The 24,813-nt window shown below is 32.3% G+C and overlaps 3 protein-coding genes across 6 annotated transcripts in view; 2 read left to right on the top strand and 1 right to left on the bottom strand.

Moving 5' to 3' along the window:
* The first annotated feature begins 282 nt into the window (after window positions 1-282).
* LOC123672283 lies at window positions 283-4,836 on the top strand. Of its 2 annotated transcripts, XM_045606371.1 has the most exons (4): window positions 283-1,599; window positions 1,784-2,524; window positions 3,735-3,809; window positions 3,907-4,836. In XM_045606371.1, the coding sequence occupies exons 1-4, from the start codon at window positions 403-405 to the stop codon at window positions 3,997-3,999; spliced, it is 2,106 nt and encodes a 701-aa protein (XP_045462327.1). In that variant the 5' UTR covers window positions 283-402; the 3' UTR covers window positions 4,000-4,836. The 2 variants fall into 2 exon arrangements, with proteins under 2 accessions (XP_045462327.1, XP_045462398.1); XM_045606442.1 differs by lacking the exons at window positions 3,735-3,809; window positions 3,907-4,836 and adding an exon at window positions 3,176-3,235.
* A 750-nt stretch (window positions 4,837-5,586) lies between these two features.
* Window positions 5,587-13,770, bottom strand: LOC123672115. 3 transcript variants are annotated; one of them, XM_045606200.1, is made up of 4 exons: window positions 13,643-13,770; window positions 13,092-13,455; window positions 12,235-12,327; window positions 5,587-11,084 (listed from the first exon to the last, which is right to left on the bottom strand). In XM_045606200.1, exons 3-4 carry the CDS (start codon window positions 12,293-12,295, stop codon window positions 6,136-6,138), a joined length of 5,010 nt encoding a protein of 1,669 aa, XP_045462156.1. In that variant the 5' UTR covers window positions 12,296-12,327; window positions 13,092-13,455; window positions 13,643-13,770; the 3' UTR covers window positions 5,587-6,135. The 3 variants fall into 3 exon arrangements, with proteins under 3 accessions (XP_045462156.1, XP_045462097.1, XP_045462218.1); XM_045606141.1 differs by having other exon boundaries at window positions 12,235-12,332; XM_045606262.1 differs by lacking the exon at window positions 13,092-13,455 and having other exon boundaries at window positions 12,235-12,332; window positions 13,643-13,739.
* A 9,785-nt stretch (window positions 13,771-23,555) lies between these two features.
* Window positions 23,556-24,813, top strand: part of LOC123671713 (transcription factor kayak) — a 103,859-nt gene continuing 102,601 nt past the window's right edge. The window contains exon 1 of the mRNA XM_045605700.1: window positions 23,556-23,939. Within this exon, the coding sequence (XP_045461656.1) occupies window positions 23,802-23,939 (138 nt within the window). The 5' untranslated portion in view covers window positions 23,556-23,801. The remainder of the gene's footprint in view (window positions 23,940-24,813) is intronic.

The following is a 24,813-nucleotide window of genomic DNA, read 5'->3' on the forward strand; positions in this document are numbered from 1 at the left end:
TATCTTCTTCTTTATATATTTATCACAGTTATCTTCTTTTTTCTTCGTTTACACCTAACCACAAGTAATAGACATAACAAAATGAACTGAACGACCAATAACCTCATTATTTTTTATTATGGTGCCTTTTATTGGAAGAAATGAAAGTTTATCGCAGATAATTAAATGACTACAAACTCTGTGAATTTGCCAAGTTTTGTTATGGCAAAGAGTAAGAGTGGTAGTCTGTGGTTATAGTGTTGACAAGTGACAACTGTTCGAAAATAGTTCACAACACAGCTTATCCGTAATCTGTGGTTCACAATTTCGGTTGTAAACAAACTACAAAGAGCATTTTCCTATTATAAATTATAATGTTAGTTAATAGATAAAAATATATTTATTGTGATTTATCCTACAATAATGGTCAGGAAACGGAAAGTGAATAAGCTCTCTAGTAGAGGTGCAATTGGGGATCCTAAATTCCAATATAAATGTTATGTTCTGCTGAAAAATTGTGATTTTTCTAAATATACCAGTATCATCCCTGACACAACGCAGTTACCCTTGAACAATTCAAAATTATGTGTTGGAAATGCCAATATGAATTTTAATCAATTAGAAATGCAAGAGAAAAATCGAACAACAGTACAGTCAAAGATTATATCAATTAATACCAACAGCAATATAACACAGCAGATAAATAAAACATTACCTGAAGAATCAACCGAAAATTTGGAAATGACTGTTGATAGGAAGAAGAAAATGTTGAGGTCCAGAAAAAAAGTGGATTATAGGGAAAAAAAATCTATTGGTACCCCAAATTTGGACCAAATAATACCATTTGTAGAAAACAACAAGATTCCTGTTTATAATAAAGTGGAATTCAATTCACCAAAATGTAGGAAAAGAAAATGTGATTTATACGATTTTGTAGTAGAGTCAGAAGATGATAAGGATTCTGATGTTAGCTTTAAAATTAATATTCCTACTAAAAAAAAGAAAATATGCCATAGAGTCCAAACACATTCAAAAAAGGTGGATTGTGTGAAAAGAAATAAAACTGTAAATTATAATGATAAAATTAGAGGAATCATAACCAAGTTCACCCAGAAAATTAAATTTAAAGAAGGAAACAATATTCCAAATCAAATGAATGAACTCTCCAATAATGAAGAAAATGATTTCCAAATTGAAAGTAATAATAAAAGAGTTTCAAATTCTGTCTTTAATTCTACAATGTTTCCTGAGTCGCAGAGTAAAATATTATTTTCAGAAGAATCTTTCAAGGTTAATGGATGTAATGGTAGTAATATAAAGATGAAAACTATGGAGACTGGAAAAATCAATAAAACCCAATCAGTGTGTATTCCTTTGATTGGGAATTCTAGTTTCAATGTTGACTCTCCAAACTCGCCTTCATCCAATTCTCTCTATATTTCAAGTTCACCTTCGTCCAATTTTTCCGATAATCCAATCTTCGAATCATTCAATGGTACTATTGATAATCTCTTTGGATTCATGGAAGATATAGAAAAAGATGGGCAGAAAGAGGCTACGAATCAAATCCATATTATACAAAATATGGTAATAAATGGATCCTCTTCACCTAGGCCATATGTAAGTTATTGTAATAATTTGTTTTATAGTTAATGAATTCAATACGAAATAATAATATTGGAGGCTCAGCATAATGATATAAATTTTTGTATATTCTCAACTCTTCAAAATTAGAAGATGAATATAATATATCTTCTGAAAATTTAAAACAAGGTTCAATTAAAATAAAACTATTTTTTTTCAGATGTCAACTCCCAATAGGACCAAGGAATCTTGGAGATTTGATTCATACATTAACAGAAACCCACATTTTCTTGCTATAAAAAAAAATTCTTTGCCATCTCTCAATCAGGATCCAGTATTAGATCATACCTTTGAAGAACATATTAATATGGTTAATAAAATAGCATCAGTTCATTCTAATAAAAAATCATCAAGACAGATGAGTATACTAAACTATGTTGAAGGAGCTAAGATTGATACCGAAAATCATAATTATTCACAAAGCTTATATGATGTTGATGAATTCAGCCCAATCAAAAACAAAAAAGCGGATAAAGAAAATTCATTACAGAAAAAAAAATTGAGCAAGGAAAATCAAAGTGTTAAAAGAAATGTCTTAGGAGTCATTAATGATGCTAATACAAAAAATATTACTCCTCCATTCAATAACGTTGGTTCTTGTGAGAAAATAAAAGATATCAATGAAATGAACAAAACTTCAGAGAATTTTGGTTTTGATATAGCTTCAGAACTTGAGGAACCAGAAAAAACTGTTGAAAGAGAAGCAAGACCATTCAGAATAGAATTCACATACCAGAAACGTGCCAAAAACAAACAATTTTTAGATAAGATAACAAAACCAGTCAGAGATTCTGAAGTAAGAAGGCTAATTGAAGAAGATCCTGGATTTGAGGAGGTAGTGAATCAAGATGGTTTAGATTGTGGAAGTTTAGGTTTGTTCGAAGATCCTGAAGAAACTTTGGTGAGTTCTTTATTTATATATTTATAGGTTATGAATCAGATGTGTCAAGGAAAAACTATTTTTTTGTGCAAAACTTTATTCAATTCTTCTTTTATGATTATAAAATTTATTTCTCCACCTGGGGCCCAAACTTCCATCCTTCGGCTTAGGTGTTCTACCCATTGGACCAACCCCCTCACTATAAGTGAAACAATCACTTCAAACATTTTTTAAGTATAACCTCATAGAGACAGCCAAAAAAAATATATTCCACTACCTATTGTATAGAATATTTTGCAGTTCAATTAACCAGGTTAGGATCAATCCTATAACTCTGTAAATTGAAAAGCAAATATGTTTTCTCAAGAACCTGAAAACAATGAATCACTAGAATTATCTTAGAAAATATTTTGACTAATACGTCTATGGACTAAACAGATCGATTTTTCAACCACATGTCACATTGAAGCATTGATAATTATTAATATAATATTTTTTTTTGTCAACCCTTTATCATGTTGCCGATGTATGGGATGTTCAAAATTCGTTGTTTAGTGAGGGGATCTCAGAATTGTTTCGAGCTAGAAAAAAAAATGAATGCCACACAGTCTCAATTTTTGAGAGAATGAATTTGATGAAAACTGCAACCTCATATATTCAATTGTTTTCAAGCTATAAGAAAAAATTTGAAAATGGCGTGAAATGATAAGTTCTCATAACTTCTTTATTACTGGTACTATCAACATGAAACAAAAACATTCTAGAGGCACTTTTTTCAGTTTTGAAGTTGAAATTCAAACTTTAGTTTTTTTAAATGTAAATCATAAAAATTTCTATAACAAATAAAATAACTTTTCAAAAATATATAATGTGATATATAAATTTATTATAAAACTATAAAAATCATCGAAAGTTTCAGTTTCACATGGCAAATGAACCAAGTCTCTATCTGAGATAATCAATTGAAAATTTGTCTGCACTCCTATTAACCTTGTAATTAATTCACAGACGCTAAAATCCATCACTTGCTAATAGTGTTGCGAGTTAATCCATAATCATGTCTACATGTGCATTCCATGTTAAGGTATATTCAATGATTACCCCCAAGTATTTTGTTTGCTTCAGATGTAGTAATTTGGGGATTCACAAAATTTTATATTTAGTTTTGTCCAATAATATTTTGCGAATACATATTTTATATTGATATAACATAATCACTTTTGATTTTCAGAAACCCTCTTCGCCCAATGTCAAGCTTCATGTCAAAAAGAAAATAGCTAAAGATAATAAGGGTAAACCACCACAGGTTAGTATACTATATGAACTGATAATCCTCAATTAAAGCAATATGAAATGATCATTCACTGAAAATATTTTATTCTTTTTTTACCCTTTTTTTGTAGGAAAAACTTAGTAAAGAAGCACAAAAGTGGATAAAACAGTTCAATCAGATGTGTGATGAAGTAGACCACGAGCAGCTTGAAGTTGAATATTGAATGGACAACAGTAGTTTCTGTTACTATTTAATTATTATTTATAATTATTTTTGTTATAGGTAGGTTTTATGAAAACAAGATTTTTTTATTCAAATATTCCTGACTTAATTATCCTAAATTTTGTTTTTAATCTGACTAAACTATTTTATTATGAACTGAAATGTTGTTACACCTAACCCAGTGATAATTGAATGTTTTGAGATTGCTATAACAATTGCATTAGATAATTAGATATATAGGATATAATACAAAATGTAAGAGCCTTTGTAAACATTGATAGAAATTATTGGTATTTCGGTTTGTTACACATTAGCTCTTTATAATTAATAATTGCAATATACAAGACCATTATTTGATGCCTAAAAACTCTCTTATATTTGATATCAAATTCTTTATATTGAGTAATGCAATTGTATGAACAATATCATAATATCCAACCATTAATGTTTATATACCTTAGGTGCAACATACTAGAAGTTTAGTAAATTCTACTATCATTGCCTAGGATCCCTCTTATTCATATGCCTAGTCTTATGATTCAGGATTTTTAAACATATTTTTGAACTGTTGGCAATCGTTTTACAGATGATTTTATGAAACCAACCACTTAAATGTTTTTATAGATGGTGTTGAAAAGGAAATCCACCTCTTGTGCTATAATATTATTTAACTTGACTTCTGTATTTGTTTTTAGTTTATGTTTTTATTTCTTACATCTTAATGATAGTTTAACTAGTGTTTTATACCTAAGAACAAAACAAAATCACTACCTATATTTATACCTCATTATATATCACATTGTAAATTTATTTTGCCGAATATACATATTGATTTGTTTGAATATTTATGAATTCTCAAGTGACAACGCTTTTTTTTATTTCTGAAGTGTATAAAAATAGATGTATATATAATATTTTCATACAGTTACCTCTTTTTATTATCAACTATTTTGATTTTCTCCTCATATATAAAGGTTGTTAATAAAGTAAACATAATGAATTTAACATATATAGGCTTTGTTTTCATAATGGAGCAGCCTATTGCGTGGATAAGAATATGGTTACTTCAAACACAATTGAAAAATTTGATTTTTATATACAAAGCATTATTTTGTTACCTTCCTCCGGAAATTTTTCAATATTTTTAGCTTTATTTTATCCAAAGCTGACGTTGTGTGTTTGTCAGTGTCGCAGTCAGTAACTTTGTTTGTGAGGAGGCTGAACTAAACAATTCATAATGATAAAACAGAGATTGAAGGTAATCTGCAATGTCTGAAAATTAACATTGGAAAAAATTGAAATTTTTAGTATCTTTGAAGGGGAGGGGGTCAGGATTCTGCAGAATCAAATTTCGCCCTGTCTTTTTTCACAGCTATCATTAATTTAGGATACTATATTTTTTAAGATTTTTCATCTGGGTTTGTTTGTGAGGTTGTTTATATTAAGAAAATGCTATGTATGACTTTTTCTGACTGGTGCTTTAAAACTCGCCTTAATAAATTTATTTTTTGGTTGAATAAATTCAGATAGTCGTCCCATATTCATAATGATTGGAGAAGTGCTAATTTGTGTGCTCAAAAGAAAAAGATAACATAGATAATCATTTATTCCAAAAACACTTAAAACATAAAAATATTAAAACGAAAATGTTATATATATATATATATATACATAGACTACATACAGAAAACAAAAAATAAAAGCTCTTCTTATTATGATATTTAAATTTACTTATCATTTCTTTCTCGAATTAGGCTTCAAAAATATAGAAATGATCAATTTATGCAACATACCTCTATTCTAGTGGTTCAGAAAACAAATTATTCAAGTATAACTATTATTGCAAATAAAAGAAAGACTAAAAAGTAGTAAACGATGCGGTTTTCAATTACTATTTTCACATAAATTAGCTTTTACCCTGTTAAATCGGTTCTTTTTTCTTTAGTGAGGTGATCACCTTTTTAAAACATTTCAGGAGGGTGGGATACAATGCATTTTATAAGTTTCTCGATGTTGGCTCGAGAGTAGATAGTTCAGAAAACTGAAAGAGATGCCACTGGACCAAATATTGAATTGTAAAATATCGTACTTTATGAAGGACTTTTTTTGTATAGATTCGAATAGGAAAATAGTGATTTCATCTTATTGAATTTAATACGTCTTTAAAAACTATGTTCTTAGTGAAAGTACCTCCAGATTCTTTAGGAAATTTATCCTGATGTTCTGTTTCAAGCACCTCAATTTTGACCGCGTCCCAATTGCGAGCTCTCGAAAATGCAACATAAAGTTGACCATGTGAAAAAACTTCAGACTCAAGGTAAATGCCAATTTGGTCAAATGTTTGCCCCTGTGATTTATCAATTGTAATGGCAAAGCCTAATCGTACCGGAAATTGTCTTCTTTTAAGTATAAACGGTATGTTTTTATCGGTGGAAATGAAAACTACTTTAGGAATGAAAACAACTCTTCCTGCAAAACGCCCCGTTATAATTTTGGCCGTTAAAAGAACATCGGTAACAGCTACCACTAAAAGTCGAGTACCTTCAACCAATCCATCGGTCAAAGATAAATTTCGTAGGAGTATTACGGGTACGCCAATTTTCAAATGGAGTTCATGGAAAGGCATCCCACTAGGTGTACAACTGTTGAGATATTCTACAGGGAAATTTGCTATTTCATCTTCGTCTTCGGATGCCACGCTGTCACTGCTAAGTATAGTGATGAGTGATCCGGACATATACTGAAAGCTTTTGTCATTCAGCATTTTGCAATGCTCGTCCTTAGGGCAAAGTATTGCCCGAGAGGCGATCCGCTCAGCAGTGAGGTGACCAATTGGGTAGTACACTTCCTCGACAACGTCCGCCGTCAAACAACGATCCGGCAGACAAACAATATCTTTGGATATGTCGGTTTTATTGATAGTGCCGCTTCCTAGTTTCTCCAACCAATCTGCGAAATCTTCTACGCCTTTATCCGTGCGCATATTCACGCTTAAATTTAAAACATGAAAATGCGTCCAAGATGTGCAGTTTGTAAATAACTGTTCAAGTTGCTGATCTTTATTTGTTCCTACCGGTAGTAACTGTTTAATGTCCCCACCAAGAAGAATACATTTACCTCCAAAAGGACGGCTATCTCTGCATAAGTCTTGTAAGAGGCGATCCACTGCGTTCAACACATGATAACTTGTCGACGATACCTCATCCCAAATTATAAGTTTGAGCTTTCTCAAGTCGTCTGCTTCCTGAGATTGACTTTGTATCCCCGAATGGGAAAAAGAATCTAAATCCAAAGGCAACTTGAATGTAGTGTGGATAGTTCTACCGTTTTTCAGTTGCAAAGCCGCAATCCCAGTGACGGCTACGGCAATAACCGGAATTCCATGTTCAGTGCAGTGATTCAAAAGTGTATTGTAAAGGTAAGTTTTCCCTGTTCCAGCACTTCCTTGGAGATAAAAACATCTTTCAGAATCCTCAGAAATAGCTGCCTGGATAACCTTATCGAAAATTTGACGTTGGTCTGAATTTAACATGTTGGGATCAAAATTTCCAATTTCTAAATCCTGGTTTTCGTCGTCGATGTCATCCACATCTGGAGAGGGTAATGGCAGATGAAATTCAGTCAATGTCTTACCCAAGTTACGCAATACGGTATTGATTCTACGAAGGGCGATGTTCTCGGACTGTATATCAGAATAGCCGATCCTCCGAAGATCTGTCGACATGGAATCTTTGAAGAAATTCCAAAGAGCGTAAGCATCGTCGACCTCGCAGTAGCATAACAAATAAGCGTACAACTTTCGCATGCAACTCGGCATGTCGACCAGAGATGCATGTGTCAGTGTTTTCAGCCATTCATCGTTTGAAGGTATCAGATGCCTTGCACGAGCTGCTTCTTGGAATGATGGGTATGTTATGCCTTCGAAAGTGCGAAGATCCTCGTACGATGTAGGTCCGGCAACGTGCAACAATAGAAGACGTAGATGAAATTTTTCAACATATTTCGGGCTTACCGTGTATAACCTTGTAAGGACAGGGATCAATCTACGCCTTTCCGACCAACAGTTATTTTTGGGACCGAAGCAATAATATAGGGGAATCTGGGAATACTTATAACACCGCGCGTCTGGATATTTTGCATTCAGTTTAAAGAAAGCTTCTAAATGGGATATCTTATTTTCTTGGATTTGTAGCGCTGTCTCCTCTTCGCCCTCCTTAAATTGTACAGCCTGCTCTCCGGGAAGATGAATTGGCAATCTCAGAACTGAATTACTTTTACCTTGAGTGCTGAAGCCTAGCAACCTCCAGGCTGCTTCTCCAGAGGAGATGTAGCGGGAATCAACGAATGATTTGATTTCATCGAATAAATATTCATTTTTGATTTTTAGGAATGCTGGATCGGGTCTTTTATACATGTAGTTAAGGATAGATTTCACCATAGTTAAGTCTGTAACAAACTCTATGTTGATGTGGCAACCGTATTTCAAAGACAGGTAAGGGTTGTAAGGAACGACATCCCTATTATCAACAAGTGTAGAAATATTGTGTTTCTTCAATAATACTGTTCGACCGTCGTTCCGCCTTCTATATTTTGGCCAATGGCAATCTATGACAGTTGTTTCTGAAAATTCTTTTGGATAATCCTTCGAACAACTACCGTCTACCATGCATGGCGCATTGGCATTACGATTACCGCAAGGACCGTGAATCATTGTTGCTGTTATAATATCAAGAAGTTGAGTATTATCTAGAGGCAGCTCCGCACATATTATCTTATCTACTTCATCAGCATCCTTCAGTTTATTACTCTCCGCCAAAGTTAAAAGACAATGTAAACGTGGTAGCCCACGTTTCTGAAACTCTATGACGTATACATAAGCTATAACTTTACCGAAAATCTTATTCTTTAGGATGTCATCGAAAAAAGCTTTCTTCTTCAAATTGAAAATTCGGGCGATCAAATCTGGTCTGTCCTGCTCTTTTAATAATGTACTTCCTAAATTTTCCTTGATCTCCGGCCATTCAACGTTGCACGTGAAAGTAATGAACAAAGAAGGTAGTCCAAATTTCATCATGATAGCTACTGCGTCGTGATAGTTTTGTCTCATAAATCGCGGACTGCCATTGAAACTACTGGGTAAGATAATGATCTTACCCAATTTGACGTTCGACTCCGATGTTCTCTTACGGACAAGGTAATCTTGTACTCCAACATAATTGTCTACCCGCAGTTTTTCTTGACTTTGACGCAGAAATTCTAATCTGTTGCCTTCCAGCGCGATATATTTATCAATGATGTATTGCTGGGTGAGTTGTCCACAGAGCAAGATTGGATTGATTTGACCCAAGCGACTCATCAAGCGGTAGCAATCGAACTCCCTACTGCTAATACATTTTCGTGTTTTGCTACTCTCCGATTGAACCAAATCCATCGACGATCCCAATTCCCCGTTTGGAAATAGTAGTGGATAACATAATGGGTCGGCAATTGGGGATAATTTGGGAATGTTAATGGATGGGGTTTCCTTGCAGCAGATGCGAATCTGTCCGGGTGGAGGAATATCTCCATCGACAGATCTGAAGACGGCTCCGATTTCATCTGAGGATGTTGGTGCCGCGTAGACGTTTCTATTCGTACCAGGTTTTTCGCAGAAATATAGACCTACTTGGGGTATGGCATCGCTACCTCCGGTCTTCAGTAAATCCTCTACAACCAGTCCTAAAGAACGGTACAATCGGATAAATGGGTGAGTTTCTCGCAAGAGTGCATCTAATTGTTCCACAAGATTTGGATCGCAACCAATATGTATTGCAATCTTTTCTCTTCTCTTTTTGGCTTCGGTGGAGTCTAATAAATAAAGTGAGGCGAACTTTATATCCAAAGGATCTATGTTGGACATGAGATGATGTATTTGTCCTGATACAACTAATGGTACATTGCGAGTTTTGATGTCGGTTCGCAGAGGTAACACCGTAGACCCAAGTGCAAGTAGTGCATTATATTTTCGGATATATCTGATGAATTCTTTTGATTTTGGATGCAAGCCGGTGATTAAAGACTTCAGTAACTCTGGATACACGCCTTTCTCTGGTAATTGAATTGTACCTTTTTTACAGCAGATCATGCTTTCATTGGTGAAAAATAATGCTTGGCAATGAGGACATACATTATCCATCTCGCCCAAATAATGTGTTGTCACTTCTGTTAGCTTCATGTGCATATCACGAGATTTTGTTTTAGAAGTGGAATATTGATCAAGCTTACTTGATTCCGAATTTGGAGAAGATTTCTGGGAGAATGGTATTGCATTATAAACAGTCAGTACAGAATAGTCGTCAATATCTGTCAAATCATAAATTGAACTTATCTTCACTGTTATAGGAACTAAAGTATATAGAGCATCGCTTTCGTAAGTATCCAACAAAAATTTAAGCAAAGAAAAGACATCACAAAATGATAACAAACAAGCGGTACCTCCATACTCAACATGCTTTCCGTTCTTACCTCTGCTATGAGAATCAAATAGATAATAAGAACTAGAAGATTTACTTATGCAAGTAGATAATGATGTACATGTCAAAATAGCCGACTGATAATTTCGAAAAACTTGTTCTAATCCATCGCCTAAACTAAAAAAAGGCGTTTCACATTTCAACCCAACGTGTCCTGTTACTGTATCCACCTCTTGGATATTCAAGGAGTAAGAGGCCAAATCGATTAAGAATTTAGGATGCACTTCGATAACCATCAAATCAGGATTTTCGCAAGCGTCAACATTTCGTGACACCCTCAATGAAACAGATTTGTTATATAAACAATCACCATAATCTAAAACATTATCTATGATAATTGAATTCCAAGAGCTGAAAGGTACCAAAGCATTATAGGCCAGGGCGACAGCTGCAATGGCGGTACATTGATGATTTCTTGATAAAGAGCTGTATCGGTCATTATCTTGATTCCAACTGCCTCTTAAGATATTCAAAAAAGCAGGTTCAACTGTTGTTTTTTGTGGATTCTCAAAGTTGTCATTTATTTCTGTCTTATCTTCCTCATCAATACACATAGGGTATGTTGATGGTTCATCTGAAAAAAAAATTTATATGAGATTACTTAGAAACAGATCTGAAAACAAACTTTTTCCTCAAAGAAATAATACAGTGATATTTTTCACTTTTGAAAAAAATGTATATATTGGGTTTGGTACAAAATAGATGTTTTTCAAATATCTAGTATTTTCCCCTTATAAGAGAGAAAGAGGTGGGGAGGGTGCCATTCGACTAGTGAGTTCCTAGCATTTTGTTACCAAATGAAAATAGAGCTATCACGTCTGTACAGAGTGAGTTTCGTCGCCACTTCAATATTCACTAGAATCAGACTGTTCCTTTTCAAAGCACCAATCTTTGCTAGTACAACAAGTTCTAATACTTCTCTTGTGAGAGTAGTATTGCCGGAATTGTTAAATTTTTCAAAACATTATAATTATTGTATACTTTCGTTTTTTGATTAGCAAACATGGGTAAAATTTCCAAGATGCTCAATCAAAATACTGCTCATTGTACACAGAAAATTTTAAAATAGCTGGACTGAGAAAAATTAACAACAGCAATTCTTGACCAAAATCCGTTCATAATAATTTCAAGTGCAGATGCAAATTAAACATCATTTGAGTATCACAAAGCAATTGTAATTTTCGTTGCTGGTCAAGATTTAGAAGGTCAAAACAGGATATTCACAGATCCTCGGAAGCAACATCCTGTTCATTGAATCTGTGAACCCACCATCCCCAAAATTCACTCTGGACTTTGTGATATTGCAGAAATTTCGCTTGAATATGCTAGTGGTGAATTTGCTTGAAGATCAGTTCAAAGGACCTTTTTTATTGTAACGGATTTCATTGCAATTTTTAGAGTGTGGACGGAATTTGTCAAAACAAAATATTTAAAAAAGACATTTTTGATCTTAATGATATATTATGAATGCGTACACCTGAAAAATTGTTTTCTAATGACATGCCTGAAAAATTTTTAGGAAATATTTAATGCTTTGCTTTTTCAAATTCCATTCTAAACATACTAAGCTAGAATAAATTCCCAAGAACAAATCTGATGTCCTATTGACTGCTTCTTACTAAATAAATATCATATGTAAAGGTTAAGCGGAACCATAGGGGTAAACACTCTTTGTTTTCTTATAATTAATGATTGATTTATAACAAATAATTGTAAGAAAGTACCTTGCTTCCTTTTTTTGTTTCTTCTTGGGGTCCAATTATTTGATTTTCTCTTTTTAGGCATTTTGTTGTTGACCAACTTCTCATTTCAGTTCACTACTCTGAAAAAATGTTATTGAGAATTTGTATTGCACAGAGTGGTTATATTATTTTATTCACTCAATAGAAAATAGGGTAAACATGTAAAATAGGTATATGACTTTGAGACTCTCGAATCTCCTGAGTTGCCAGATCGAAAAGTAACTAGCTATTTGAAATAAAGTAAAAAATATTTCACCAATACCCGCCATCAGTCGGGGCAGTTACAACAATAGGTTCCCTATATCTTTGAATACTTATTCTGAATATGAATCTAGTTAATGCTGAAACAAAATTCATCCTAGAAGCCAAGATATTCATGGAAATGCACAGAACTTCTAATGGAATGGTTAAGAAAATATATTGTTATATCAGCAAGATAATAATAATAATAATTTTTTAAACTAAATGTAATTATGGATCTTTTTTGTGAATTATATAAAGCATTAGTTAGCAGAAGTGAAGGTTTTCTTTGCTTAATTCTTTCTTTCATAAGGTTTGCGAATTAAGCAATTGAATTTTCAGATATATTTTGCGAAATTTTTAAGAAGTTTATTGAAAACTAGGAGCTCCTAATTCAGTGGTAGTAATATATTATCACCCAACCCTTTGCGTCCACTGCTGGACATAAGCCTTGCCTATTATAGTAATGAATATTTAAACGCTTTTTTCAATCTGGCAACGCAGTTGCCAATTTTATGTAGAAAATTGGATATCTTTCAAAGGTCTCAAGGTTATATACCTAATCTACATGATTAACAAAAATAGATCTCATTTCTCACCCTTTATATCCCAAAGCTCAATTATAATAACCAATAATAAACATTGGAAATTATGGTTTTTCTATTAAAGGCACTTATGGTTATGGATAGAAACTAATGACATCTATTCTTTTTGATTTGTGTAAACCAGGGTCTTTCTTCATCTAATAGATGGTGCCCTTATCCATCTAATATTCTTTCTAAGGTAGACTTTCACAATATTATTAAATCAAAGTGGGATTCAACTATTTTTTTCAACTTTAGGTTCTCTTTTCGTTTTCATTAATTTAGGAGACCAACGAAGACTGCCAAACGTCTAAGAATTTTTTTCAAATCCGCTGGTGCTAGTAGGTGGATTTCAAGAGTATCCAGTAATCCAGATATTCTGTAAATGATATAAGATTAAGATTAGAATATAAACTACTTACTTAATATTCATGTAAGCAAATAATTTGGAAAAAAGGTATACAGAATCACCCACTCTAAAAAACCGAAAAAATTATACAAGAAAAAGGAACAGTGGATTGTAAAAAGGAAATAACATTCTACTAGTACTTCGTGAATAAACTCACCAGAATAAATTTAATATCATAAAACAGCACAACAATGGTGTAAATTTAAGATTCAAGTTTCTCCGGGAAATTTATTGTTTGTTTACAAACAAATGGCTTCATAGAATATAAAATATCTTACTCAAGAATTTTCATAGATTACTTAAACCATTTAACCTCTTTTTGCGATGGGATTCACAGAAGATATCACTAGATATATTCTGTTCATTTCTTTTTTAAAACATTCTAGTTATAATCGAAACATCCGATTACAAACAGTATCAAGTAGTAACACTATCGAAATTCGAAAGATATCGACATTTTTACTCCCATAGCCATGAGCTTTATCAAAATATTCAGAAAGAAATACACATTAGGCAGTTATAATATTATTCTTATTATAAAAAAAAAACTCTTAGGTACTGCTAAATTCACAGCTGACGCAACTCTTTCTGAAGAGACTGAGCATATTTAATATTTCAGAGCTATTTCTGAAAGAACTGGCGTGTTATATTGACAATTCACCAAGAATTGTATCGCATCAAACTTCCTCTCCAGTAATGGTTGGTCCAGATATTGTTTGAGCTCGATGGGGATGGAGACAGAATTTGGAATTTCTTGGGTAGCAGAACTACGGTTCCAAAGTATTTCATGTCGGCTTCAAATAGAAGATTTACTTACTTCTTCTTTGATAACTTATTAATTGGATATGTGGAGAATATTGACCTCTATGCCTTCGTTTTAAACGAATTTCATATATCATTTTCAAAATAGGTAGGATTTGGCAATGGTTTTGGAGAAGTGAAATGGATTCTTTTGAACCGAAGATCTAAAATGGTAGTTATAGAGAGAAAAATACGAGGAAAAATATTCTTCCAGAGCCGCCGCCAGGACCGGCAAACCGGACATTTTGCCGGGGCGCCAAATTGTAGAGGCGTAAAGTCAATTAATAAAATGACCTACTTTTTGACATAAAATGTTTTCTTAGTGAAAATACCATTCATTGTAGTAAAATAATAAAATTGCCAAAAGCAATTTTTTTAAATCGAATAGGCGCATCTCAATTATAGTTATGAAAATACTTTATAGGTCCTAAAATGCACCTTTAAGAGATCGAATAGGTGTTCTCAATTAGCAATGAAAATTCAAGTAGATACTAAAATTCACCTTTAAAATCTATAATTCTTCACTACAGAGAGCCCTGTACTTTTAAACTATTCAGGACGTTTTTGATGAAATCGACAAACGTCCTTTGATGAATTTGACAAGGTGATTTAAAGTAAAAAAATATGTTTTCGTATGAAATTGAAAAGATGCCTGGGAGAAATAAGAGAGGCTCCTTCAAAGAAAATCCAGATCAAAAAGGCAGAGCAGGGTGGCGAAATTTTATTTTGCTGGGGCGGCCCTGTACAAAGTTCAATTGAATGTTTGTTTTTATTTTCTTTTGATCAACTTCTCACTGGATTAGGTCGTAAATATCGTTCATTAAACATTAAATGGTTATTTATGAATTATAAAAATAGTTTGTGAAAAATAACCATTGATTTTTTTCAATGAATAGAGATCCTATAGCACATCCTTTTCAATAATTCTAATATAACAACAATTTTCTTTTCAAGTAGACACTATATTCAAACCGTTAATCAATTTTATTCTTTGTATAACAGTTTTTGTATCGTCAACCTTAAATCGATCAACCCTACTAAAATAGCAGGAAAATATCTGAGTATAACCCCTTTAATTGTACAATAATAACTTCTGCGTAGTATTTCTTGGCAGATGTACAGCATAAATTGGAACCATAGTAATTCCACAAGTTCTTATCTCAATAACACAAAGAACATATCATGTGGAGAAACGATCTCCTTTTCTTTACCACAAGAAATATATGTATGTGGTTAATTTATTAGTAAACTGCATGTCAGGATGAAATTACCAAAAAAGTTTATTATTTCTGCTTACAAACAAACTATCGTTCAATTTTAAAGAGCATCTTTCTGGAGCGCCTTCTGGATTTAGCAGTGGCGTCTAAGACATATCGACACAGTTCTTGGAAAACGAACTTTCTAGAAATGTTTCAATTCATGAAACATGAAATTTGTATAAGAGTGAGTATACAAGAATATGAAATAAGGGAATTTGAAATACTGCAAATTTTATACTAAGTATGGTTTATGATTTTCTCCTGTACTACATAATATCTTAACTTGTATAAAGAAATCATATATGTATTAAATGTAACGCTACCGTTGATGATTTTATATCCGGGACTATTCGATCCAAAATTCCAAAACTTCGATAAGTGCTACGATAGAGTCTCAAATATCCTGTATGAATAGGATATTTATGATATGTCATAAAGCTTTACTATGTGGATAAATTTGTTTCTCTGATGGCAGTGAAGACAAAAACATATTTTTCCTTTTTTTAGGAAACTAATTATGACCAAATGTTGCTTTATTAACGTTTTCTTATGTTTGTAATTTGCTAATTTTGGACAGAAAAGTACGGCATTTGGAAAGAAAAGAGTGGATCCAGGCCCCACTTTTGGGGGGGGGGGAACTTTTGAATACTCAAAATACTGAAAATGTGGACCCCGCCATTTTTGACCGTCATTTTTTTTGCCGTTAATATGGGTTTTCACAAAATGTATTAAAGGTGAAATTTTTGCTGATCTTGTAATTATTTGAATCTCAGTATCTTAGGGGGAACGTTCCCCCAGTCCCCCCCCCCTGGATCCGCGCCTGGTTTGAGGTCTAAATGAGCTAGTTGAGTTAGTTAAGGCAAAATCTGCTTAATACACTGAACCAAAAGTCTGAGTACGTAAATTCAATGAAAAAGTTCATTGTATTGATTAATTCAGTCGTAATTTTTCGACCAATGATCAGAAACATTAATGCAATAAAAAGTTGATCATCATATTGATCATTTTTTTCATTTAGGAATAGAATAAAGAACATATTTCGAATTTAATTTGGTTTCTATCATTAAGATCGTGGAATAAAATTACGGAACCGCATTAGGAATGATAATTACATGTTGAATTGAAAAATTTGGAGTCAATAAAAAAAAAATTGAAAAAGGAAAAAAATTTTTTTTAAATTTTCAAAAAATTTATTTCATGAATTCTGTTATTATTCTGTTCTGATATTGATAAAAATACAGAAAAAACCTTAAAAATTCAATTCCTTCATTTTCTTGGAGATTATGAATATTTGAATCGAAAATCGTGATCCTTTAATTTTTTGAAAATTCGATCGAATGAAACAAAAAAACCGCTACATGGATTGAATTGAAATTCTCTGGGATTTTTCAGGTGATATTGAACTGTGCAACGCATACTCAACATTGATGGTTTTTTCGATATTTTCAATTAAGCGATTATCCAAATAGCCTCCGCAAAAGCCCTTTTTTTATCAACTTTTCAAATTAATGTAGAGAACGAAGAAATTTTTCTTCCGAAAATACCATAGCTACTTCTTCTAGAGAATTCATTCAAGATCTCAAGACATCCCCTAAATTTTCTGTGCAAACATTGATTGGTGAGATATTGATGGTTAAAGACAAAAAGGTCCTTTTCAATTCAAAGTTCGATATTTCAGAGAAAAGTGCTCGTGTCGAAATTTTGAAAAAAGGATATTGAAGCTGAATGAACAAGTTATCTCATCCATTTAGTGGTTAAGTTGGAAAAAAAATTTTAAGTCTGTAGGCCAAAAATAAGAATTGAAAAAATTTCGGAGAAATTTTAGACACTATTCATTTGGATTGAGCGGTACACGTAACTTGAAGAATTTTTTTTTCATGAGATCTCTAAACTATAAACTTCAAGCTTCAAAAAGCTCTTTTTCAAATTGAGATGCGACCATAGTTATCGAAAATACAGCCATTTGAAAAACCGCTAAAAATTTCGAATTTTATTTCGATCCTTTAATTAATTTCTTCAGTATACTATACAATGCTCGGTTTATTATTCGATCGGTTATACCTACTATACCTATTGTCCGAAAAAAATAATGTACGATTTTATACATCTTATGAAAAAAGTTCTCTTATCCAAGAATATTTATTTCATATATATAACGAACATTCAACACCAATGTCATAAACGTTATATGGATGAACAGGGATTCATTATATCAAGTAAAAGGATAATACGCAACTGAATGAAATTTCATAAGAATTGTATAAATAGGTAAAATCAAGTTGATATTTGCCGTTCTTTAATATAATGAACAAATTAGGTATGTTTGAGTGTACAGTCAGGGCATTGGCATATGGTATAACAAATATTAATTAATGCATCCTTGAAACTGTAAATAAAAGATTCACGTAAAATTTTGTGAAAAGAAAATTAAGCTTGTTTGATCTGGAAGCTGAGTGGTACTGAAACATGTCAGTATCTGGAAGGGCAACCTCTGTTTCATATTTGATTTTTTTAAGGAATAACTCAGAGTGAATTTCAAGTGAAATTGGACAAAGAAACAAGCATTCGATAGAAGCAATTCCTCATTTTTTATTGAATAATTTGAAGTTAAATGAAACAACATTCGAAAAAATGTTTCATGAGTGCTGAAGAATCTATAGAGTGTCTAATTTTCCGCTTCTGGTTTCTTTATCTACAAGTATCGACTTGCTCAAGAGCCTCGCACAGTGGTAATGTGAAGCCACTGTCTGATTTTTCTATTTTCACATCTGTTCGCTGAAGTTGAGGCTAAATTTACTTCACTTCATGAAGGCTAAATTATAATATGCGTTCATTAAGAGAGGGGAATAATTAATTATGGCGTAGACGTGAAATATGTGTATTGTTGAAGTTAAAAGACATTCGACGAGTTCTGACCACTCTACCATGAATGATACAGGACACAGGATGTTCAAATTCGACTTTTTAGTCGTTTTTTTAGAATCATAATATTTATGTTTTGCCCAATTATTCAGTTGGTGTCCAGTAAATACATATCTACGTGGTTCCTGCTTTCAGAAACAGTCAACATTATATGATAAGGTGTACCTACCCCTAACTTTTGGACTCTTAACGAACAATTTTGCATCGTGTAATAGAATTTGAATGCAGAATGTTCTGAATCCATAATTTGCCGCTGATATACAGATGCTCTACAAGCTCTTTGACAAAATTCGATTTTTCTCTTGATTGATTTTTCTTCTTATGAACACAGGTTCGATTCGTTTTCGTTCAGAGGTTACAAGAATTTCAAATAAGTAGGTAAAATATTTTTGTTTCAATAAAAAGTAGGCTAACGAAAATAGTATATTATATTATAAGGATTAAAAGTGCATATATTTTTTTACGAGTAATATTTGCAGTTGCGAGGCGGAGCGCAGCGCAGCCGAGCGAATGCAAAATTGCGAGTAAAAATAGGCACTTTTAGTCCGTATGGTATACAATACTATTTTTTCTCCAACCAAGTCAAAATTGAAATAAATTTAGTTTTATTCAAAAATCGTTAATAATTTGGTAATAAATTTGAACACCTATTAATTATAACAGCGATAGCAAGTCGGTAGTCATGGATATCTGGTATTGTTGGTAAATATTGATTGTCAAGTAGGCGTCAGTAGACGTACTTTTAGTCCTAGGATTAAAAGTGTTGCTAAGCAACGAGCAAATTTTTGTACGGTAAAGGAATTGATGGCTTTTGCACCTCAAAATAGTACAAAAATGTCAACATTTTTTGATGATGGGAGAAAAAATAATTTTTCAACGTGCACAAAATTATATTTATTTTGCTCGACATGTGATCTATCAGATTAGATTAAGATTTCAGCAACGTTTTAGGGTCAACGTTTGGGATGGGATTTTCAACATTGATTTGATTCCAATATTTGACTTCACTGATGAAGAGCAACCTCAACATTATTGATGAAGGGTGGCCTGAATTACTAAAAGTTGAGTTATTTAGGGATTAGAGTGTTGGTGTTAACAGATCCAAAATATCTTCAATGGTTTCCGAGTTATTTCGGAAAAACTGAAAACCGAGATTTTCTTTTTTTTGTATAACTCATTTGTTCCTGGAGATAATTCGGTTTGTAGTCATTATCCAATATAGATATTCTAATGGTGTCGTCAGATTTTTTTTGTTTTCCATTGTTTCAGAAACGCGAGTGTCAATTTTTTTTCTTATAAGGCGATAAAGAAAAAAATTACGAATTTAACAATGTATCACACTCTATAAAAATATCGAGTCTAGGTACGCAAATTTGAAGAGTTGTTATGTGAAATCATCACTTGACTATCGCGTCTCTGAAACAATGAGAAACAGAAAAAATCTGAAGACATCACAATGGATCATAATGAATAATGGCTATAAACCAAATTTCATGAAGTTATCCCCAAAAACGAATGAGTTTTACAGAAAAAAAAAATCTCGATTTTCAGTTTTTTCGAGATATCTCGAGAAACACACTCATCCCTAAATAACACATCTTTTTTGTAATTTAAGCCACCCTGTCTTTCTAACGGTTTTCGATATCCCTGTAGTGGCTCCCTTAATATTTCTAACCCTGTATAACGTTATCTATATGTAAATTTTCTATTAAACTATAAAAATCAACAAAAGTTTCAGTTTCACACGGCAAATCTGTGGTAATTAGAATATTCGGTGGCCACCAAGGTCTCCAGATTTACCACCGTTAGATTTTTTCCTTTGGTCACATTTAAAGAATTTCTTGTTTCCTAATAATTCACACTTTAATCATGCATAGGTTCTATCTAATTAATATTTTACGCAGTGTGTTGCAATATTTAGTAAGTGCTGAGTGTTTTAGAATGAAGTAAAGTTGAACAGAAAGCTATACAATTCAAAATCTCAGCTGCTAACATCGCATAATATCACAAAGAAATGAAAACAGGGCCGTATTTCAAGAAATTAAGATTAAACATGAATTCTTTGGTTCGCTTCTCTTTCAAAAAAGTAAAAATTGAATACATTAGATTGAATCTTTTTTTCTCTCATGGCAATAACAGAATTTCTCTAAAACGTGTAAAATTATAGATTTCGAAGTCTAAAGAAAAATATCAATAATTTGAGTATGCTCTAAAAATATTGAAATTAGGTAGGGTACATGAAACGTTTTGAACAAAATTTTAACAAAATTGGACTGATAACTTCCAAGTTATGGATATGGGTAGTTTCATGAATTGGGTTGGCCAAGCACTCGTGTTACATCCTGTATAAATTAATGAATTGGCGGATGCGATTTAAGAGTATATTTTTCCAAGATGAAAACTTCTTCTGGTTGCAGCATGAAACTGAGGAACATTATGTAAGTATACCTAATATAGTAAAAAAATGTATTCAATAAATGTCTTCTTTTATAAGAACCAGCAATAATAGGTACAATAATGGCTAAATCATATCATCATGAATACTGTATTATCATCGTTTCGAAATAGTTTGTTTTCTATGAAATAAACAAAGCTAACAGCAATGTTTTGTGAAGTTTATTTTTCTGGGAGAATGCATATGCACATATTTTGAAAGGTTTCTTTCATTTGCAATGAATGGGCATCTTCTAGAAATTTTGATTGATAACACAGTTTTTGGTTTACTATCGCTAATAAATAAACTTTTGACCGAAATTTCACAGTTTATTTAATAATAACAATGTGAGTTCATCAAAATATTTTCTTATTTACTCTAAACTAGCAGAACGTCTCATTGGGTTGAATGTTCAAAACTGTTCTTGGAAACCATACGAACTATATCTGAGACAAAGTGAATTAACGTTTAAAATTAACGTTTTGATGCAGATGCATATATTTTGAGGTAGGTAGGTATCTCTATCGTTCAATTCGATATGAATTCACTAAATTAAATAATTCAATTGTTCTATTTTTAATTTATAATGATTCAGGGATGAAACTTGGTAAAAATGAATGTTGCCGCAGATATAGAACTTCAGTTACCCTCTAGGTGGCACCACAAGCCAAATTTACACGAGTCAATTTTGAGTTTTGTCTTCTATTGAAAGAGGAAATAATAGAACTTTGTTTATAATTTCCTAAATTTTGAGCTATTTTTCAATTCTTCCAACTCGCAGGGAAAGTAGGTATAGTCTCTGAGTTCTTAAAACTTAAATTTGGTGATATCATGGATATCTGGATAATCACATAACGAATTTACACATAGTAAGGAGTCAAAAGCAATCCTATTACTCAAAATTCTTGTCTCTGTTCCGTTGAGCGCTCATCTCCGAACAGATCACTCTATCATTTCGTCAAAATGTCTGTAATTTTCAAATTTTGAACCAGGAATGGTCTCAAACGATAAGGTTCGACTCGCTGATGACGGATCCGTTCTCAAATTCTATTTTGTGCGTCCGCCTATCCGTGAAGTCTAATGCAAAATTTCAAAATTGCATATGTGATCGAAATGAAAATTTGCATTAACCATAAAAAAATAAGTAGAATATTGGACAATAAATACCCAAGTAGAACGAACACACTATATGTTTCAACTCAGTTTTTTAGCCGCAGATTTGTCGAAAAGCATCCAGTTATTGGTTTCTCAAAAATCTCATCCGTTTCAAAGATATTGAGTATCCTTTGGATGGGACTCCTTATATATAAATATTTTTCATTCATTTCGAAATTTAATTCATTTTGTGTTTCGTCACTAATTTTTTTTGGAAAGCACAGTGATCGATATGAATTAATATACCTCTCGAGATATAGATAATGAACAGGCTGGTCCCGATTTTAGTTGAATAACTTTGGCGTCAGATAAGTACAACTTTTTTAATAAAAAAAGTTCTTATAAACATAACAAGGTTCCCTTTCGAAATGAAGGGTGTTGAAAAAAAAACAGTTTTTTATTTATAACTCTAGTATTATAACATTCATTGTTTTAATTTTTAGGTAATGAAGTATAGATAATGTAATATTTCGAATTAGGTATCTACTGCCAAAATGAGCCAGTGGCGTAGATTTTGGAGTGCGATGATAGTTTTCCTATTGAAAATCTACGCCACTGCCTTTTTTTCGAGAAAATAATCCCATTGCTGAAATCAGTAGAGTTCTACAAAAAAAAAGATCTCTTGAATTTTTTCATAGAATGTACCCTTTTCGAGAAAATCGAGTACAAAACAAAGATTATCTATAAAAATAAATTATGGTTACTCATTTAGCAAATTTAAATCGTTCAATTTCGCGTCGATGCTAAGTGTGCGTTGAAAGAAATGACTCACATTTTGAACAATTTTTGTAAATATTTTTTATTGTTTATGTGTCTGATAATTGTGCTTTCTGCTATTTTCGTTAAGAAAAGGATCATTGCATCCCTTGACTGCATAATTTCGACAGGAGATTATTACCTAATTCGAAACACTACATTATCTAGACTTCAATACCTAAATATTATTACAATGAATATAATAAGACAAGTTATAAATAAATTTATTTTTTCAAAATTCAATGCATCTCGAAAACCAAGCATATATTAAGATATATGTTTATATGGAGTTTTTTCTTAGAAAAAGTTGTTTTATACGACGCCAAAGTTATTGATCTAAAATCTGGACCAGTCTGTATATCCCGTAAAAAAGTAATCTTATTACCACACTATAATATCTTCCCCTCTTATTGATTCAATTTATCAAGTTAAATTCGCAGCGAAATAGTGAGAAAGTCAACCCCCTTGTTTTCGAGAAACGGAATCCTCAAAAAATAGAGTAAATAATGGATTTGCTGAAACCTATTCCCAAACAATTACCTACGCGAAACTTCTTTAGGTATGAGTCATCGTAATTCTGAGAATTTTTCAAACAAGTTGAAGATTGAAATCGTTCGCGATCGGGCATGGTCGTCGGGAATCATCGTGAATGAACTGATTTTATATGTATCTTGGGTTGCCTCAACTACTGTCAGGGACTCGATGTATTTTTAGTTGTGACATCACAGTCGGTGGTTCTAAGAAGGGTTTCCCTATGAGGTGACTCATCAAAGTGTTGTTTTTCGCCAAGAACACATGTTTCAGATGAACCCGCGGTCAAAATTCTAAAATTGTTATACTAAAACAAGTGTTGATTTTCTTAACTCGTTCTAAAATACTTATAATTCTATCGTTTCGTTCAGCAGCTGTCGTTGGCTTGTTTACAAAGTTTGGACTCTCGCTATCGAAGTTGATATTGGGTGATAAATAAAAGCGAATAATTCGCCAACATGAAATTGGAGATTTGTGATAGTGCTTCGAATCATTCTGATTTTTCAAATGATAGTCAAAATTCACAATTTAGCACTGCAGACTTCATGACATCAATGGGAAATGGTTCTTTGCTTCTTACTACGTCTACTGCTACGGTAAGTGAAGTGAGGTTAGAAGTTTGTCATTTCGTTTATTTTGATAATGTATATTTCTTGTTGAGCCGAATTTGGAATGTAAAGCAGGTTTTTTTTAAATTAAAATGAGCTCGCTTCGCTGATTTACCTATTACCTGATTAGATCTTTTCGGTTAGTTTTCTGTTAGGTTCCTAACTTTGTTATTATTTCGATTTGACTACGAACTCAATTGTAATTTGGCTAATTTAATTAATAAACGACAATAAATGACACCTTCAAAAAGAATATTTCGGTAAATTGTTCGAAAATTGAAAATTCTTTACAGCAATCTCCATTTGGAAGGAAAGGGCACATTTAAAACACTCAGTACTTATGAAAAGTTGTCACATTTTTCAATATAAGACATTGATACTAATAATCAAAAATTAAAAATGATATTCAATTCATAAATGGTATTTATTCATTAGGATTTCGATATCAGTAATATTGTTAAACAAACCTAAATGAAAACTTATCTTAAATTATATAATGAAAAAATTAATGAGACGTTAATCTCTCAAATGTTCGATGTTTTCTTTTCTATCTCCGAAAACTCATTATACATAATTCACATTTTGCTCTAAATACCTAATTATCGTATTGCCTGCATTCTGTTTTTGAATATTGATTTGTTTATTGGATCTGAAAGATAATTGCCTCGAATATCTTGGACTCAGTTTGATCATTTTTTGTTATTCACTGGTAGTGTGATACAATCCATTATTTTGTTCCCTCAAGACTTTCAAGAATTTTTATGAAGATCTCTCAATAACTTCATTATTTTGCTAGGCCAAAATTGTATACATATATTCTTGACTGCCAGAGTCTTCTATAGGTGTTATTACATTCCAATAT

The sequence above is a fragment of the Harmonia axyridis genome, chromosome 1 (assembly GCF_914767665.1).
Source record: "Harmonia axyridis chromosome 1, icHarAxyr1.1, whole genome shotgun sequence".
NCBI classification, from domain to species: Eukaryota; Metazoa; Arthropoda; class Insecta; order Coleoptera; family Coccinellidae; genus Harmonia; species Harmonia axyridis.